Source organism: Sus scrofa, chromosome 1 (assembly GCF_054392235.1).
Source record: "Sus scrofa isolate SSC_HxYL_T2T_F1_AM1 chromosome 1, Sscrofa_HxYL_maternal_Yorkshire_Landrace_v2.0, whole genome shotgun sequence".
Lineage (NCBI taxonomy): Eukaryota > Metazoa > Chordata > Mammalia > Artiodactyla > Suidae > Sus > Sus scrofa.
In genome coordinates this window covers 57,380,175-57,400,820 of record NC_139383.1, presented here as the reverse complement: position 1 = coordinate 57,400,820, position 20,646 = coordinate 57,380,175, and the positions used below count along the sequence as shown (strand labels likewise).

The 20,646-nt window shown below is 42.0% G+C and overlaps 1 protein-coding gene across 4 annotated transcripts in view; it reads left to right on the top strand.

The window, feature by feature from the left end:
• Window positions 1–11,248, top strand: part of RRAGD (Ras related GTP binding D) — a 50,578-nt gene extending 39,330 nt beyond the window's left edge. For 3 of the 4 annotated variants that reach the window (XM_084963298.1, XM_013992680.3, XM_084963395.1), the window contains one exon: window positions 8,304–11,248. In XM_084963298.1, coding sequence (XP_084819424.1) covers window positions 8,304–8,455 — 152 coding nt within the window. In that variant the 3' untranslated portion in view covers window positions 8,456–11,248. 4 annotated transcript variants of the gene reach the window in all.
• The last annotated feature ends 9,398 nt before the right edge of the window (window positions 11,249–20,646 follow it).

The following is a 20,646-nucleotide window of genomic DNA, read 5'->3' as shown; positions in this document are numbered from 1 at the left end:
CTGGAGCCTTGTTGCTGGGGTGTGAGGTCTCTTGCCCATGGGAGGGCTAAGTTTTCCCTCTTGCTCCGCACCCTCTAGAAGGTTTTCGGGATCTTGTCACCACTAGTCGTCCCCATATAAACGCTGAAACTCATACAGCCTTAAAGCTAGACTTTATTTATCACTTCTCTTCAGCCTTTGGACATCCTTTAGTCCTAAGACATAGGGATGGCATCGTGATTCCAAAAAGGGAAGACTTGAATATACTTAATACCATCACCAAATATCTTTTTAGGGCCAAATTTAGTTTTATTTTAAAAAACCAAACAAACGGGAAGTTCCCTTCGTAGCTCAGCAGTTCATGAACCCGACTAGGATCCATGAGGATGCAGGTTCGATTCCTGGCCTTGCTCAGTGGGCTAAGGATCTGGCATTGCCATGAGCTGTGGTGTAGGTCGAAGACATGGCTCGGATCCCATGTTGCTGTGGCTGTGGTGTAGGCTGGCAGCTGTAGCTCTGATTTGACCCCTAGCCTGGGAACTTCCATATACCACAGGTTCGGCCCTTTTAAAAAGCAAGAAAAACCCCCACAAAACTCAGGGAATTCCCCTTGTGGCTCAGTGGTAACAAACTTGACTAATACCCATGAGGACACAGGTTTGATCCTTGGCCTTGCTCAGTGGCCTTGCTTGGTGTGAGCCGTGAGCTGTGGTGTAGGTCGTAACATGGCTCTAATCTGGCTTTCCTGTGGTATAGGCTGGCAGCTGCAGCTCTGATTTGGTCCCCAGCCTGGGAACTTCCATGTTCAGGTGTGGCTCTAAAAAGACAAAAAGACAAAAAAAAAAAAAAAAAAAAAAAAAAAAAAAAAAGAAAAGGAAAAAGAAAAAAAGCAATTAGCCTCAAAGATACTCATACTTCCCCTATTATCTAAGCCAGGAAGTACCAGCTTACTGATAGAACTAGAGAGTTTTGCTAGTAATTAGGGGATGTACCTTAAATTCCCAACAAAGGAGCAGTGGTAACATTTTCTGAAATAGCTGTTTTTTTTTTTTTTTTCCTTATAAGCAATATATGTTCATAATAAAAATACTTTGAAAACTTAAGAAAGTATAAAGAACAAAATAAAATCACCCAGTTCTACCATCTAAAGCTAAACGCAACCCATGTTAAAATTCTGGGATTTCTTTCTCCTTCCTTTTCTCCCTCCCTCCTGCCCATCTTTTCTTTCTGCCTCCCTTTCTTCCAGAAGAAGTGGTGCCATATTTTCTATAAAGGGTGGTTTTTTTATTTGGCCGAACTTGTGGCATGCAGAGTTCCTGGGCCAAGGATTGAACCAGAGCCATGGCAATGATGCAAGCCATTGTTGTGACAATGCTAGATCTTTAACCTGCTGGGCCATCCAGGAACTCCTACTTTGGATTTTTAAAAAAATATATACATAGGTTTTTATCCTCTTGTTTTCACTTATAACAATTTTTTCTTCATTCATTGAGCATGAAAACATAATTTCGATTTTTATTACTTTTTGTTAGAGTAGTAGATTCATTTAGAAAATTTAGAAATAATAAGCAAAAAAGAAATATGGGAGTTCCCATTGTGGCTCAGCAGGTTAAGGACCCATCATTGTCTCGATGAGGATGCGGATTTGATCCTTAGCCTCACTCAGCAGGTTAAGGATCGAGCATTGCCACAAGCTGCAGCATAGACTTTCCCTTGCAGCTCCGATTCAACCCCTAGCCTGGAAACTTCCATATACCGTAGGTGGGGCTGTTAAAAAAAAAGGAAGGAAAGAAGTAATTATTGATAAGCTTTTCTCTCACATAATCACTCTTTGTATTTTCTGTATAACTTTCTAATCTTTTTCATAGATATGTATTCTCTCTATATATGTGGGATTTATATACTAAATACTACTTCTTAACTCCCACTTAAATTATTACAGATATATTTTCAATTCACTAAATCTTTTTTTTTTTTTTTTTTTTTTTTTTTAGGGCTGCACCCATAGCATATGGAGGTTTCCAGGCTAAGGGTCAAATTGGAGCTTTGGCCGCTGACCTACGCCAGAGCCACAGTAACGCGGGATCTGAGCTGCATCTGCAACCTATACTGCAGCTCATGGCAACGCCGAATCCTTAACCCACTGAGCTAGGCCAGGGATCCAACCTGCGTCCTCATGGATCCTAGTTAGATTTGTTTCTGCTGAGCCATGACGGGATCTCCACTAAATTTTTAACCATATCATTTTGATGATTAGTTTGTACTATTTTTGGAAATTTGTGTTGTTTCTAGAATGTGTTATAAATAATTTATAATGACTTTCTTTTCACTAAATATTTGTGTGCATCTTTGGTTATTTCCTCAGGAAAAACTTTGAAAAAGGAATTACTTAGATTAATGCATTTTGGTGGCTTCTAATGCATATTACCAAAGGTCCTTCAGCAAGATTTTACAGATTTTTGCTACTAAGAGAATATGAGTGTGTCCATTTTGCTGTATTCTTATCAATATTGCATATTAGCAATAAAAAATTGATAGTCAAAAACAAGTTTACATTTTTTCTGCTTCTTAGTGAAGTTGTGTTTTTTTCTGTATTTACTATTACCAACCAAATTGCCTTTTCTGTCCTTGCCCCCAAAACTTTTAATTAATTACCATTAATTAAATGGTATTAATCTTCTATTTTCATCTTGCTAAAAGTAAGAACAGCTTATATAAGGACCATGCCTTGTTTCACTCTCTCAATTTCTAATAATTTTACCCAGACCCAGGAAATAGAAGTGACTTTCTCCCAAGCTCGCACCACCAGTGTATGGCAGTCAGGGCTAAAGATTTCAGAACGAGTGTTGTGTGAGTTGTTTTAAACCTTTATATGTATATTCCCTTGGTTAAAGATAGTTCCAGAATTCATATTTGATGATTAATATTTCATGTGGATTTTGGAAGCTAAGGAAAATGAAAAAAAAAAATGCAAATAGTACAACTGTGGCCCCCAAACCATCTACGGTGGAAATAAGTCCCAAAATATAGGGTACATTAAAATCAACCTTGGGAAATTGTTTATTTTGAACTGATTTTAGACTTAACAGAAAAGCCGCAAAAATAGTACATAGTTTATATATACTCCTCATCCAGCTTCCCCAAGCGTTAACATCTTACATACTTTAGGACAGTTATCAAAACTAGGGAATTAACGTCGGTATAATACTATTAATGAAACTAACAGACCTTATTCAGATTTCACTACTTTTTCTAAAAATACCCTTTTCCTATTCCAGGATCCCAAATTGATTTAGTTATTATTTCTCCTAGTTTCTTCCAATTTGTGACAGTCTTTCAGGACCCTGACATTTTTGAAGAGAACTCATCAATTTATTTTGTACAATGTCCTTCAAATTGGGTTTGTCTGATGCTTTCATATAGTTGGAATGAGAAGATGCAGTTTGACTAGAATACCACCCAGAAAGAATGTGTCCTTCTTTGTGTATCATATGTTTGTGATATTGATATGTCTTCTTACTGGTGATGCTGCCGTTGATTTAGTTAAGGTGAGGTCTACTGGGTCTTCCCCCTGGAAAGTTCCTGTCTTTCCTTTTGTAGTTAAGAAATCCTTTCATTTTTAATTAAAAAAATTTTTTTTAAATTTTTTGTCTTTTTAGGGCTGCACTCAGCATACGGAAGTTCCCAGGCTAGGGCTCGCATCAGAGCTGTAGCTGTCACCCTGTCATAGCCACAGCCATGCAGGATCTGAGTCATGTCTGCAATCTACACTGCAGCTCAGGGCAATGCCAGATCCTTAACTCACTGAAAGAGGCAAGGGATTGAACCCACCTCCTCATGAATGCTAGTTGTGTTCATTACTGCTGAGCCACAAAGGGAACTCCAGTACTTTCAAACTATGCAAATCCTCTTTCTCCTTACTTTTGCCTGTAATTTTAATGTCCATCTATGGTCGTGGGAGTAAATTTCAGCAGGAATTTATCATATGAATCTTTGGTAAGTTATTACTTAAACCACCTAGGTGGGATCATCTCTGAGGATGGGCAGATTTTGTAGACTATAATCCCAGATATTTGTATTAATGTTTATAACTAAGATATAAATAAATAGGCAGACAAGGTTTAACTCCATCATGTTAATCTTTTTTTTTTTTTTTTTAATATCACCCCTGTGGGCATGCAGAAGTTCCCTGGCCAGGGATCAAAACTGTGCCATAGCAGTAACCAGAGCCAAAGCTGTGACAATGCTGACTCCTTAACCTGCTACACCACAAGGAAACTCCTTGTTTGCTTTTCAGGGTGGCCAAACACCATTTGCCTGGGACAGAGGAGAGATTTAAAAAGAGCTTGAAGGGTTCTTGTTGTTGCTCAGCAGGTTAAGAACCTGACATAGTGTCCCTGAGGATGCAGGTTCTATCCCTGGCCTTGCTCTGTGGGTTAAGGATCTGGCAGTGATGTAAGTTGCAGCGTAGGTTGCAGATGCAGCTCAGATCCCATGTTGCTATGGCTGTGGCATAGGCCTCAGCTGCAGCTCTAATTCGACCCCTGTCCTGGGAGCTTCCATATACCACATCAAAAAAAAAAAATATATTGATGTTTTACCTGTGCATGAAGTGATTCGATTTTTTTCGCTGCTTGAATCTCAGTCCTGTTGGTGCTAATAATCAACACTTGTTGGCTAACTTGTCATGTTCTTCTCTATTTCATGGATGATCTGACTGCTTTGGCAGAAAGGGGAGGATGAAAAGCAGAAGTGGGATTCTTTGTTGCACAGCATAGGCACCTTGGGAAGGGACGTAGTTAAAAAATATGGGTATCTAGGCCCACCAGCAGACAATTAGAGTAGAATTCCTAGGAGAGGGGCCTGGGGTCTGTTAATTTTTTTAAAAGTTCCCTTGGAGTTCCCATTGTGGTGCAGCGAAAATGAATCCAACTAGTATCCACGAGGATGTGGGTTCAGTTCCTGGCCCTGCTAAGTAGGCTGGGGATCTGGTGTTGCCGTGAGATGTGGTGGAGGTTGCAGACACGGCTCAGGCTCTCGTGGCTGTGGTATAGGCCAGAAGCTGTAGCTTTGATTCGACCCCTAGCTTTGGAACCTCCACATGCCACAAGTGTGGCCATAAAAAGCAAAACAAAACAAAACGAAAAGTTCCCTCGATGTTTTTCACTGAGAGCTACTGAGCCAGAGAAGGACTTGGGGCCATCCCATAACTGTGTGTGATGGTTATTCTGTTCATGTCTCTGTCCCTGTATTTTCAACTACCTTTTATGAAAGAGTTGAAATAAACAGCAAACTCTTTGCATGCTCATCCTTTATAAACCTCAGTTTTGAATTTTCACTTTTACTTGGAGTTTTAAAAACTCCAAATATGGGAGTTCCCGTCATGGTGCATCGGAAATGAATCCGACTAGGAACCATGAGGTTTGGGTTTGATCCCTGGCCTCACTCAGTGGGTTAAGGATCTTCTGTTGCCGTGAGCTGTGGTGTAGGTTGCAGATGCGACTCTGATGACTCTGATCCCACATTGCTGTGGCTCTTGTGTAGGCCTGCGCTACAGTTCCTATTCGACCCCTAGCCTGGAAACTTCCATATGCCACTGGTGCGGCCCTAAAAAGACAAAACAGAAACAAAACTCTAAATGCAACAAAATTACTGTTACTTTTTTCTTTCTTTCTTTTTTTCTTTTGGCCGTGCCTGTGGTATGTGGAAGTTCCCAGGCCAGGGATGGAACCCATGCCACAGCAGTGACCAGAACCACAGCAATGACAACGCCAAAGCCAAGCAGCCTACCAGGGAATTCTCTACTGTTACATTTTAAACATGCAAAAACACAGTTGAGATTTGTCATGAATCACCAGTAGGCTGTGTCCCTGTGGTTTCCCAAGTTCAGTTCTCACTGAGGCGAAGTCCTATGTAGTTAAACTTTCTGCCCAAAGCAGTTGGTTACACATGTAGGGAGAGAATTTTGAGGTGATTCTCACATCTCTTATTCCAAACACTAAATCAAACCATTTATTTGCTTCTTTTTCTTTCTTTCTTTCTTTCTTTCTTTCTTTCTTTCTTTCTTTCTTTCTTTCTTTCTTTCTAAGTTCATTCTTTATTTGGAAGATGGTTCCAAGAAATATAAGTGAGAAAGTGGGAAATAGGGTAGAAAAGCCATCCACGGTGACAGCTTTATGCTCACTTCAACTGGGGGAGTCTCGGAGAAGCTGTGTAGAAGAAACTCAGAATCTGAAGTTCCCTAGGAGTTCCCATTGTGGCTCAGCAGTAACAAACCTGACTAGTATCCACGAGGATGCGGGTTCAATCCCTGGCCTTGCTTAGTGGGTTAGGGATCCAGCACTGCTGTGACTGTGGTGTAGGCTGGCCGCTGTAGCTCCAATTTCACCCCTAGCCTGGGAACCTCCCACATGCTTCAGGTGCGGCCCTTAAACGCATGGCAAGTAAAGGATTTGTTGTTGTCACTGCTATGGCTCAGGTTACTGCTGTGATGTGGGTTTGATCCCTGGCCTGGGAACTTCTGCATGCCGTGGGGGAGCCAACCAAAAAACCCCCAAACTAAGAATCACCCCCTTTGAGCATTCAAGACTGCAGCCTTTGTCCACCAACTCCCATGCCCCATTGTGTGAGGAGAACCTCAGAAACTTTCATTACCATAGCCCTGGCTAGTACCTGTCTGTATGCAGTTAAGCGAGTTCTGTGGTACTAAAGAAAGCCTCAGGCAGAGAAGAGGTACTCATAGCTGGGCTTTATTTTTTATTACTACCCACCCCCCCTTGCCTCACTGGTCTCAAGGAAATCTAGTGTTATTGCATGGTGGTCCCTATCACTGCAGAAGCAGCAGAGGGCGCCACTCAGAAGGTTTCTTGGGCCTGGAAGCTGAGATGGTGTTTCCTCCAGCGCCATCGTCAGTTAGTTATATGACCGCTTTGAAGATTTCTCTCCTTGGCTGGAATCCCAGTTCTTTTTCTTTGGTTGGGGCTGTGGAATCATCATCTGATTGGTGGAAACAGTTTTTTGGCTAGTTATTTTAATAAGTGTAAAAATAGTAAATGGAACCAACTGCCTTATCCTAATTAGTATAAATGTCATGCTGCTCTTAACACTTAGAAATTAATGGTGATGAAAAATGCACTTAGGACCTGATTTATCTTTTACTCTATTTTCATACCACTGATTAATTTCTGAAAATGCAAAAAGATTCTTTCCTATTTCTCCATTTCAAATTTACTTAGGGAGTTCCCTTTGTGGCTCAGTGGTTAACGAACCTGACTAGGATCCATGAGGACATGAGTTCGATCCCTGGCCTTGCTCAGTGGGTTAAGGATCCGGTGTTGGCTGTGAACTGTGGTGTAGGTCACAGACGTGGCTCAGATCCCTCACTGTTGTGGTTGTGGCTAGGCCAGCGTCTACAGCTCCAATTCGACCTCTAGCCTGGGAACTTCCATATGCCTCGGGTGTGGTCCTAAAAAAAACATATATTATTGAGAAACTGAGTGTCATTGGTTGTTGACTTCCTGAGCTCAGAGGTGGCCATAACTACTCTAAAATCAGGGTCTTTGTTTTCCCTAGGGGTTATAACAGTGACTTAAATACTTTCTGAGTATCTGTGAAGTAAAAATTGATTGGTTGATTGAATGGTACTATGACCTTGGCATGTCAGCTACACTCCAATCAGGATCTGCCTCCACCTAGAGTCAATTTAATAATGCCTTTGGGGAGGAGTTTCCATTGTGGATCTGTGGTAACGAACCCGAAAAGTATCCACGAAGACTTAGGTTCGATCCCTCGCCTCACTCAGTGGGTTAAAGGATCTCGTGTTGCTGTGGTGTGGGTCACAGGGCTTGGATCCTGCGTTGCTGTGGCTGTGGTATAGACCAGCAGCTACAGCTCCGATTCTACCCCTAGCCTGGGAACTTATGCCTCGGGTGTGGACTTGAAAAGAAAATAATTTGGGGAAAAAATAATAAATATTTCACTGAAGATACATCTTAACTGTGCTTATAATCTTTAATTCTGAAAGATTGAAAAAAGGGCAATTCAACTGGTTTTTCAAATTATTTGGGTCATAGACACCTTTGAAAATGTGGTATATATTCTAGAACCTTTCCTTAGTAAAAATGTATATTCACAAGATTTTGCTTGCAGTCCTGGAAGTTTACTGCAATTCCTGAAGCCCAGCTGCAGACCTCCTAGGAAAATCTTCTAACCTTATGTTAAACCCACTCCTCTACCGCCCCCTACTGGCTTGTCCTTGTCATGTCTGACATGAAAAGAGATCATTTCCAGATGGCATTTCTAAATATTTTTGTTTTCTTCTCCAGGGCTGATTGACTATAATTTCCATTGCTTCCGGAAGGCCATCCATGAAGTTTTTGAGGTGAGAATGAAAGTGGTGAAATCACGAAAGGTTCAGAATCGGCTGCAGAAGAAAAAAGGAGTGACCCCCAACGGGACACCCAGGGTGCTGCTATAGGTGAGGTTTAAGGAGCACCTTTTGAAATCAGACCTTTCAATGAGGCTGCTAAGCTGTGTTGCACTAAAGGAAGAGGAAGAAGGAGATTGGGACACGTGACATATTTCTTGTAAAAAAAAAAAAAAAAATTCCTGCCACCCTCTTGATCTTCTCTTTTATAAATAAAGTATGCACTTTGAAGCAAAAACTTGTATATTAACGATGAAGTGAAATCCACTGTAACTTCATTACGCAAATTGTAAACTTTTATGGTCTGTAGTCAGAAAAAAATCCTGTGTGAGAACTGCCAGGAACTGTATATATTTTGCAATTTTTCATGTTTTTTTTCTTCTTTTATCTCTCATTGAACTAAACTTTGATAAAACTTTTCTAAGCGTTTTTCTGTCCTTGGTGTTTAGGACATGCATACTGAGTCCATATCTATAGGGCAATCAGAAATTAATCAAAAAGTAATGCGTTGGCAATGATTTTTTTATAAATTTGGGAATTTTGCTACCCATGGTTGAGAAAAATCGTTTTCAGTGGAGGAACAGATTGGGGTGGCAAGCTCCAGGAGCAATAAGAACTGTCCCCTGTTTATAACTGGTATAAACAGAAGTTTTATAGAATAACATTAGCACCAAACTTACCTAAATATTTCTAAAGCTGCAACAGTGCTTCCCTAGTCCACAGTTTTTATAAAACTCTTTACCTCAACACATATCTCTATAATCATTTTATACAGAGAGCTTATTTCTTCTTGCTGTGTTACTGTTCTTTAGAACCTTTGGGACCAGATTTCCAAAATGGTGCCGATGACGGAAAAGAAATCAGAATGTCGCTAAGTTGCAGGGTTTTTTCTGGAGGCTTTTCTATACCTGCCACCCAGGCTAAAGTAATATCAGAGGCCTCATGGTTTCCCAAATAAAGGTGATGAGCAACTGCAGATTGAGAAATATATCCTAGACAATCCTATACAATGTTTGACTCCTGTAGAATGGGCCTCTTATTGTGCAACATTGAAAATGTTTATTTAGGACCTACCTTTTGTTTTGTTTTGCATTACTCCATGACCACAGGCCGAATCTCAGCTCTCTGCCACAGAGCTGAGTCCTGGTGGACACATTTGTCACCGCTGGGTCTCCTTCTTATCTGTGACAGTGTGCCTTGCAGATGCTGCCTCCTCTCACCTTATGATTGAACTAGAGTTTGGCATGCCAGTAGCATGCATGGTCTACATGGCTAAAAAGCCATCCTGAAAACCCCTGTAGGTCAATGGGTAAGGGTGGCTGGAGGAGGCATTACAGTTAGCTCTGTGTCTGTTTCTATGAAATTCTTCCACTTATGTTTACTTTGACCAACAGTAAGTTCAGAGATTCTAAATCTAGCCCCATACCAAACCATTCCAAGTAGGTGATTCTAGATCTATCCCAAGGATCAGTGCCTACAGCATGTTGGCAGGTATTAGAAAACAAATTTTTTTTAAGCAGAGCCTCAGAGGATAGGCAATGCTGATCCTAGCAAAAATGTATCAAGTTTCGAAAGCAACTTGTCCTTGAAACCATCCCACTGCTTATCTGCTGCTTCTTTCTATCCTCTCCACAAGTCTTACTCCTTTGAGGCTGGTAACTGCAATTTAAGATGGTAGCTGATTGAGGTTTAAGGTTTGAGCCCTTCCAAGGGTCTGTGCATTTTGGAAGGAAATTTCTAAAAATTGTGAAGGTGTCCTAGCTCCCTTTCTCATGATTCCTACTCAGAAATGTGGGTAGGTGGGAACCCAGAGTTCCAGGGAAATCTTTTTCCTGGTTTCCAGACCTCCAACCTGTTGGACTTTTGCCAATATGGTACATGTCGGTTATTCTTATGAATCTAATCCTTTAATATTTTTTACACAATGTTTCTTTTTGAATAAGCAAATAATCACTTTTCTAAAGCAGTGTTATCCTCAAGACAGAGACATTTGTCTATCGGGTCAATCACACATGACTTGGGTATATGTATTATTGTAACCAGGTGGAGCTTCCATTTTTAAGCTGGGTATATGATAGGTTTTTTGTTAAAATGTGCCTTAAAAGCCTCTTACTTCAAGTGCAAATGATTCTTTGAGGGAAAGGCAAAGTCAGTGCTATGGCATAGGACCCAAGTTCATTGTAGTAAGTATGCTCTTTGATTAATCACACACTGATGGATAGACTACTGTCTTAACGCTGTGAGCATGGCAATGACCTCTGAATTAAAGAGAGATGTCGGAGTTATGTCTAAGCATTCAGTTTCTGAAGTCTGTGCTATTGGAATTACAAAGTGTCTTCAATTCCTATTTCATTTCATTTTTGATGTGGGACTTAGCTTGCTGCAATGTGTGTGGCCACTTTTAGGTCTCAAATCTAATGCTATAAATACATGTAAATATACAAAATAATGTATACATATAAAGCCCAAATACATGGCTACAGTGACTGCTCTGGAACACTTTTGCTCATTTCCAAAGGGTTAAGAACTTGACCTACATGTTTCCAGGGCAATTAGAACTTCATGTGGTGGTGAGACTTTCTGTAAATGATCACCTTTGGTTATTTTCATTGATGTAGATTAGTGTGTATGACCAGGGTAGCGTGTTTTGGAAGGAATGTAAGTCAAAGCTGGTTGACATTCACAAACAGTAATATTTTGTGAACATAATATATTTTGGACCCTTCAATATAAAATGACTAAAAACCACAGCAATATTGTTACATACGGGTTATATGTTGACTGTTTGAAACACAAGAAAAATAGCTGAATTGTCTTGATTATTAAAGTATGGTATGCATTCAACTTCTACAGACTGGATGTAATTTGTAATCAAGTATAGTATTCAGTGTTATGTTTTCCTTTAAGCAGAATATCATTTATAACCATTATTAAATTATTGCTTTCAAGAATGTTAACTGCCAGTTTATGGGAGTTCCCTTCGTGGCGCAGTGGAAACGAATCTGACTAGGAACCATGAGGTTGCGGGTTTGATCCCTGCCCTTGCTCAGTGGGTTAACGATTTGGCGTTGACGTGAGCTGTGGTGTAGGTTGCAGACGCGGCTCGGATCCTGCGTTGCTGTGGCTCTGGTGTAGGCCAGCGGCTACAGCTCCGATTAGACCCCTAGCCTGGGAACCTCCATATGCCATGGGTACAGCCCAAAAAAGACAAAAAAAAAAAAAAGAGAAAGAATGTTAACTGCCAATTTAAAAGCATATGTTGTACACACATGATTTGGTAAGGCTCTAATTTTATTTCAGGCATATTCCATAACTAATCATCCTGGGAACTGAATGATCTCTTTGAAGAGGAAGCATGGTTTTTCCTGTTTGTGAGGTTGCTTACTGTATACACATACTACTGCCTCATTGGCCCCATTCGTTTCCTTTAGTAAAATGTGTTTGTCCTGATTAATGACAAGAAGTAGGCTGTGAAAGTAGAAATGTTTATTGAAGTAGTGCCTCTCCTTGTAACTAAGAGGTGAATTATCTTGTTTTTTTTGGTCTTTTTAGGGTCGAATATCTGGTCTCGCTCAGTGGGTTAAGGATCCGGCGTTGCCGTGAGCTGTGTAGGTCGCAGATGAGGCTCGGATCCTGAGTTGCTGTGGCTGTGGTTGTGGCTGGCAGCTACAGCTCTGATTGGACCCCTAGCCTGGGAACCTCCATATGCCACAGGTTCAGATACAAGAGATAATGCTAGCCCTCTCTGGGAACTCTTAGGAGATCTGTAAAAGTCATTAGATAGTAGAATTTTACTAAGTTAAAAATCAAAAGGTGGACTGTTAGGAAAAGAATTTCAGATGGCTAGGGCTTAGGGCCAGAGCAGCAAGAATCAATATCTGAAGTTTAGTAAAATAAATTCTATAGCCAAAACAGGCAAGCCCCCATCAAAAATCTGGCAAGACAAAAGGGTTTAAAAAAAATTAAAATGAGTTCCCGTCGTGGCTCAGGGATTAACAATCATGAGGTTGTGTGTGTGGGGGGAGCCTTCTTCTTATAGTTACAGTAGATTAATAATGTACTAAATATAGCTATTGGTCTGCTCTTGGTAGAAGAACTCAAATTTTCTGATGCTAGCTATGGCTCTCCATAGTCTGCTGGAGAGTGGTAAGATCCTATACAGCTGTGGTTGTAAAAACCGACATCTAGGAGTTCCTGTCGTGGCTCAGTGGTTAACGAATCTGACTAGGAACCATGAGGTTGCAGGTTCGATCCCTGGGCTTGCTCAGTGGGTTAAGGATCTGGCGTTGCTGTGAGCTTTGGTGTAGGCTGCAGACGCGGCTTGGATCTGGCTGGCATGGCTGTAGGCCGGCGGCTACATCTCCAATTCGACCCCTAGCCTGAGAACCTCCATATGCTGCGGGAGCAGCCCAAGAAATGGCAAAAAGACAAAAAAACAAAAACAAAAAAAAACCTGACATCTACTAAGGCCCATCTGAAACTAGTTTATTTTCTATTTTTAGATATTAAAATCCTTCCATCTTCAGTGTCTGTCTTTGAGCTATTTTACTAAACAAAAGGTCTGGCATGTAATAGTCACAATTTCCACAAATAGGTCCTTCTTTCTAATGCCTTATTGGGTTTTTTTTTTTTTTTTTTTTTTGGCCACATCTGGGGCATACGGAAGTTCCTGGCCAGGGATCGAATCCAAGCTGCATCTGCTGCCTGTTCCATAGTTGCAGCAATGCTGGATCCTTAACCCACCACACCACAGTGGGAACGTCTAATGCCTTTTTAAAGAGGTTTACTATGAGTGATTTCCAATGCTTGTTCTCTGAGATCATAACCTGGGGTGTAATTAATAAATATGTGTTCACCTTTGCCCCTTGATTTTGTTAGGTGGCCTGTATGAGATAGAAAAACGTCATTACTTGAGGTCCTTTTAAGAGATAGTGTCATCCTGAAGAGTATTTCATTCAAAAAGGACAGAGAAAAAATATAAGGCAACTCTCTTTTCTGAAGAATGATATTTTGGGGAAAAATCTGCTTTCTACTCTGGCATAAATGATATATATTTCCATTTAAGAACATCTGTACCTAAACCCCACTTCAGCTTCTCAGGAAGTCAGACTGGCCCAACTATTTTTTTCACAAGATGCTATAAGGTGGAGTGTAGCAGGCCTACACTTTGTGGTTATTTTGTGCTAAAAGAATACATCACAGGGAAGTCTGAGACCGCTTTTTAGAATTGGGTGACTTGGTTATTATTCAACATTTGCCTATAGTTATAAAGCGCATTTTAATGGGAAGCAGGTACGGTTGTTCTAAAGCAATTCATAAAATGCCTAGGGAGTTCCTCTTGTGGCTCAGCTGGTTATGAACCCAACTAGTATCCATGAGGAGTCAGGTTCAATCCCTGGCCTTCCTCAGTGGGTTAAGGATCTGGCGTTGTCACGAGCTATGGTGTAGGTCATAGATGCGGCTTGGATCCTGCTTTGCTGTGGCTGTGGTGTAGGCTGGCAGCTGCAGCTCCGATTCCACCCCTCACCTGGGAACTTCCATATATCATGGGCATGGCCCTAAAAAGCTAAAAATAAAATTGCCTAAATGCTCTGTGGCTGCAGAATTACTCGAAGTCCCATGATCCTTATGTGCCCTAAGAATAGTAATCTTTTGTCATTTTGCATTTTCCCAATGAATAGAAATGGAAACTGCTCTGAAAGTAGGGAGCAGAGTTCTAAGCGATTTTGGCTGGTTTGTAGCTGCATTTCATCCATCAGCAAGTGGCTAAAAGGGGTCCAGAGAATGGCAAATTGGGGTGACAGGATATGGGGACTCAAGAAAAAAGGCATAGGCAGAGGGGCAGAGGGGCCCTGCCCAGAAGAGCTACTGGAAGACGAATTTGAAGGCAGAAGGGAGAAGCCTAGCTGTGCAGGGCTATCTGCTGGCACCTCATGAAGCACTTGTTTTTTTCACCATGAGCAACAGTTTTATCTTAGTTGCAGGTGTTTCCTTTAGAGCTAAGTTTAGCAAATGAAAGAGCATGTCAAACTAACCAGTTCATCAGAACTAAGGAGTAAGAAATATGATTATTGCCATTTTTGCTGCTAATTTTAAAAGGACCTTTATTATGAAGGAAAAAAAAAAAGAAAGAAAGAAAGAAATGCAATCCATGCAAAGAAAGCAAAAGCACAAGTCAGCTGGTTTCTTTTTCCTCACCCCTACTACCAAGAGCTGTAATCTGGGGGAGACGTCAGATAATTCAAAGCTATGATAGCAAATTAGGTTTCCAGAAAAGACATAATTTTTTAGAAAGCCACAGTAAAGACTTTTTTTTTTCTTTTTAGGGCCGTGCCTGCGGCATATGTAAGTTCCCAGGCTAGGGGTCAAATCGGAGCTGTAGCCACCAGCCTACACCACAGCCACAGCAACGTGGGATCTAGGCAGCATCTACTACCACCTACACCACAGCTCAGGGCAACGCCAGATCCTTAACCCATTGGGTGAGGCCAGGGATCAAACCGGCATCCTCATGGTTAGTGCTGAGCCACAACGGAAACATCCAAGATGGTTTTAATAATGTTTCAGACAGGAGTTTCCATCGTAGTGCAGTGGAAATGAATCTGACTAGTATCCATGAGGCTGCGGGTTTGATCCCTGGCCTTGTTCAGTGGGTTAAGCATCCAGCATTGCCATGAGCTGTGGTGTAGGTTGCAGATGTGGCTCAGATCTGGCATTGCTGTGGCTGCAGTGTTGACCGGCAGCTATAGCTCCAGTTGGACCCCTAACCTGGAAACTTCCATATGCACTGGTGCAGCCCTAAAAAGAAAGAAAAAAAAAAAAAGTTGGAAACAACTATTAAGCACTGTATTTAGAAAATGCTTCTTTGCTTATTAATGGGGAAAACCTTTTTTTTTTTGTTTTGGTAATCAAAGTATAGTTGATTTACAATGTCATGTTAGCTATTTCTGGTACACAGCAAAGTGATTCCATTATACACATATATATATTCTTTCTTTTCATATTCTTTCCCATTATGGTTCATCACAGGATATTGACTGTAGTTCTCTGTGCTATACAGTAGGACTTTGTTGTTTATCCATCCTTTTTATAATAGCATTTGCCAGTCACCAATCCCAATCCAACCCTCCCCCGCTCCTGTTGGCAACCACAAGTCTGTTCTCTATATCTGTGAGTCTGTTTCTGTATTGTAGATAAATTCATTTGTATCATATTTTAGATTCCACAATGGGGAGAACCTTTTAAAATGAGGTACGAGTTATCTGGTGGAAGAAATACACTACGCTAGTATGAGAAGCACTCCACTGGGTTTCACATATATTCACTTGATAGTTCTCCATAGTATTTTCTTCTGGAATATAGTATTAGAAAAGTTTTCAAATAGAATGAGCAGGAAGAACTGCCTTGATCATAGCAGAAACTGAGAAGGCAAAAATGAAGAGGCAGTTTCTGGCCTGGATCTGTCACCTGGCCACCAGATGGGAGACAAGGCAAAGCTATTAGACCTGCAAAGCAATAAGGTGAGGTGTGAAAAAAACAAAGAACTCCTTTCCGGCTGACATTTTTGTCTAGACAACCAGTTTACACTTGTGCCCCTGATAATGACCAACATCTCTTAACCTGAATACCAGCCAGCTACATCCTCAGGGGAAAATGAGTATCATTTTTCTTATTAACCATTTCAAAGGGGGAAATCCTGGGGGGAAAAGCAATAGGAAAAACTACTGGAGGTTCTTTTTTCTTTCTGGCCTTGCCTGCAGCACATGGAAGTTCCCAGGCCTGGGATTGAACCCATGCTATAGCAATGACCAGAAACATGGCAGTAACAATGCTAGATCCTTAGCCTACTAAGCCACTAGGGAAGTCCCTTTTTTTTTTCTTTTAGTGAAAAATCAAAACTCAGGAAATAGTCGAAGCAATTAATAGAATGCTTACAATGAAGTCTATGTATGGCTTTCTGAGGTGTTTTTCAGTTTGAATTGTACTTTAGGAAGACATTGCTATAAAATTGGTCAATTCAAGCGTTAAAAAAATATCAACTGACTTAATTTTAAAGATCTTAATTGGTTTTATTGAATTATTCATGAAGCTGTCAGCATCCCATCTGGCAAAGAGAACGGAGATCCAAGGAGCTGTACAAAATGGAAAGCTTTATAGGCAGAAGGGGGGAAAGAGTGGATGGATGGTTTGTTTTAGATAACCTACCTATTGCAATGGCAGGGTGCTCTGTAGAAGATTACCTCATGGGTGCTGACCTGAAAATTCCAGACTGACCAGTTAAGATTATATTCCTGGCAGTTACGGTCATGGCTCAGCGGAAATGAATCTGACTAGCATCCATGAGGACGCAGGTTCGATCCCTGGCCTCGCTCAGTGGGTTAAGGATCCGGCGTTGCTGTGAGCTGTGGTGTGGGTCACAGACGTGGTTCAGATCTCACCTCGCTGTGGCTGTGGCGTAGGCCAGTGGCTACAGCTCTGATTAGACCCCTAGCCTGGGAACCTCCATATGCCGTGGGTACAGCCCTAAAAAGATATTAAAAAAAAAAAAAAGAAAAATAATACATTCCTGGAGGAGGTTGTAACTGCAATTAGGTTAGGTGTTAAGTCTTGGTTTGCTGACGTGGGGCTTAATACAAATAACTCCATTTTGGACCTGTCATTTCTTAACAGCACAAGTCATAACAGCACTGCTATTTGCTAAACAAGTAATCCAGTTAGGTGATGGCAGATATTTTTAGTATGGAAAAGTATTTTAAACAACGGAATCTCAGCCCTGTTCGCATACCTATGCTTTATAAACAAAGGCTAAGGTAAATACACTAAAATGTTAACCCTGGCCATTTCTGTGCAGGAGAACTACAGGAGATTTGTGTTTTGTTCATGTTCCAGATATTGAATAACAATCATGTATGACTTTTATGATCAAGGAAAAACCATTTTAAAAAGTAAGAAAAGATTTGGGAGTTCCCATTGTGCCTCAGCAGGTTAAGAACCTGAATATTGTCTCAAACTGTGGGGTAGGTTGAAGTTGCAGCTGGGACCTGGCATTGTTGTGGCTGTGGTGAAGGCCGGCAGCTGCAGCTCCAATCCGACCCCTAGCCTGGGAACTTCCATATGCTGCAGGTGTGGCCATAAAACAACAACAACAACAAATTTAGGAGTTCCTGTTGTGGCTTAGCAGGTTAAGGATTCGGTGTTGTTATTGCTGTGGCTCAGGCCATGGCTGTGGCTGGTATTGATGAGGATGTGGGTTCGATCCCTGCCCTCAATCAGTCGGTTAAGGAAATGACATTGCCACAAGCAGCAGCGTACGTCCCAGGTATGGCTTAGATCTGGCATGGCTGTAGTGTAGGCTGGCAGCTGCAGCTATGATTTAACTCCTCGTCTGGAAACTGCCATGTGCCCAGGCGTGGCCCCAAAAAGAAAAAAAAAAAAGTTTTAAATGTTGAATAATAAATATTTTAAAATACATGGTCTTGAGACCGAGCAGAACTGTGTGGGGCCCTCCTGGGCACAGAAGCCTTTCTGCGTCTCCAGTTTCTTCGTGGGAAAGAAGCTTCAGCCTCCAAGACTTTCCCTGAGTTCAGAGGGCAGAATCAAATAGTTGACTCTTTATTCAAAATAGTTGAACTATTTAAATAGTTCACTAACTATTTAGGGGAAGTAAGGGAATAGTTCACTAACTAGAGGTAGTGAGGGAATTATTCACTACTAACTATTGAGGGGAAGTGAGGGAATGCAGAAACAAAGGGAAATCAGTCAAGAAAAAACAGGGCGGAATAAAGCAGAGTCCTAGCTCCTCCTCAAAGGATATTCATACAAATATACCTTTGAGTTCTTCTGCAGGAACTAAGACCCCAAGGGGAGGATGGTAACTTGAGCACAAGATTACTGGACCCTGCCCTGTCACCTCACCATTGAACAAACAGAAGAAAGTCACACACCCTGCAGCCCTAAAATTCTCCCCGCAAAACCACCAGGGAATTCAGGTTTTTTGAGCACGAGCCATCTGTTCTTGCTTGGCCCTTACAGTAAACTGTTCTCCACTCCATACCTCCTCCCCGACTCCAGCCCCAGGTGAGGCACACGAATTTGTGTGCAGTAACAGTAGTACCTGCCTCAAAAGCCTCTCCATCCTGAGACCTACCACACAAATGCCCACTTTTGCAGAGCTGTGGTACAGAGAGCATGTCAAGTGTTAGACAATTTGAAGATTCAACACAAAGAATAAGTGAATGAAGCAGCTTATTGGGGTTTGGTTTTGGATGCATATCTGGGCCAATCAAGTTATCAGTTTACTTTTCAGAAAACATTATCATGGAATGGTTTGAAAGATACTATCTAGTTTTATCTTCATCCTCCACTTCCCACACCCTTTCTAAATTTAAATTTCACTCTTTACAAAGGGTTGCTGATACAATCTGATACCAAGAATTCTATTCACTTTTTTTTTTTTTTTTGCTTTTTAGGGCCAAACCCACGGCATATGGAGGTTCCCAGGCTAGGGGTCTAATTGGAGCTGTAGCTGCCGACCTACGCCATAGCCACAGCCACAGCAATGCAGGATCCCAGCTGTGTCTGCGACCTACACCACAGGTCACAGCACCGGATCCTTAACCCACTGAGCAAGGCCAGAGATTGAACCCACAATCTCATGGTTCCTAGTTGGTTTCGTTTCCGCTGCGCCACTAGGGGAACTCCTTGATTCACTTTAGATTCTTAATTTTAACAATAGAAAGTGTAGGGGTGGAAATAATCTTCCCTCTACCCTTATGAGTTCTCGCCTGAGACCCCTTGTAATAGATGATCAAGAGAAAAACAAACAAGCTAAGTGCCTAGATTGACTGAAGTCACCACCTTAATTACTATCTTCAGCCAAAGACAAAAGAAAGTTGTAGGGTGTATGGAGGGAGGCCAGTTACGGAGGTTTGGGGAAAAGCACCTAAACAAGGGTAAAGATTGTTTGGCACACTTGTCAGTACTTTCCCCATTGAGATTGTTTTGCAATTTAGAATCAACCTTCTTTTCCAGGTACCTTGAGGGAGACATTTACAACAGTAAATTTCCCTTAGGAAAGAGTAACTTCTGGAGTTCCCTGGTGGCTCAGTGGGTTAAGGATTTGGTGTTATTGCTGTGGCTCAGGTCATGGCTGTGGCTGGCCAGGAACTTCCAAGTTCCATACCCCTCCTCCCCCAAAGGGGTTAACTTTGACTCTATTTTCAGAGAGTCTCCAGAGCCTGCTCTTTCTCAGAAATAATCAGCTTAAAATAATCCTTATGCCAAAGAGGCATATTTTGGGGTAGCATATTCTGCAGCTTTTCAAAAAAAGTTTTCTATTTTTACATAGCAAAGCTTAACCAACCTGATTAACCCTCTTCAACCCCACCTGAAATTCTTTCCTTCCCTTTTATCCTCAGCACTATCCCAATTCTCCCTCTTTTTTTTTTTTAGGGTCTGCATTCCTGGTATATGGAAATTCCCAGGCTAGGGGGTCCAGTCCGACTTGCAGCTGTGGGCTTAGGCCACAGCCAGCCGAAATTCCGGGTCCTTAACCCACTGAGCAAGGCCAGGGATTGAACCCGCACCCTCACGGATACTAGTCGGGTTCTTAACCCGCTGAGCCACAACGAACTCCCCTCTCTTTTTCTACCTCTTTGCTCCTCTAAGCCTTCAGGACCCACAGTCCTGTCCTCTTTTTCTCCATTCCACTCTACAGTGAAGCCCGAAGTGTTTTTCCTCTGAAGTTAAACTTTTCTTATTTACATGGTTCCCCCAAATTCAATTCTTAAAAAAAAAAAACAAACCCAAATATTTAAGTGCCTTGCTTCTAAGCACATTTGTCTGGGGGAAAAAAAATTGTTAAAAACCCTCCTCAATCCCTTATCACTGGATTTTCCCTTCCCTACTTTAACTGTTTCCACTCCAAACAGCTACTGATCTAAAACGCACTCGGCGGGGTGCAAGAGGACCTGGGAGCCGCGGGCGGCTCTGAACGGGGTCTCCAGGGCCCGGGCCCACACCTCCCGCCACCAGGAGGACCAGGACGCTTCCGGCCGTGCCTGAGCCCCGCGACTTCCTGGGGACCCTGGATGGGCCGGGCGGAAGGTCGACCTCCGGAGGGCCCGGGCGAGAGGAAGACCTGGGCGCCGCCCGCTCTCGCAGATCCCGGAGCCGGCTTCGCAGGGCCGGCGGAGTGACCAGCGGCCGCGCGACCGACTGCCACGAAGCGACTGCCACGTCAG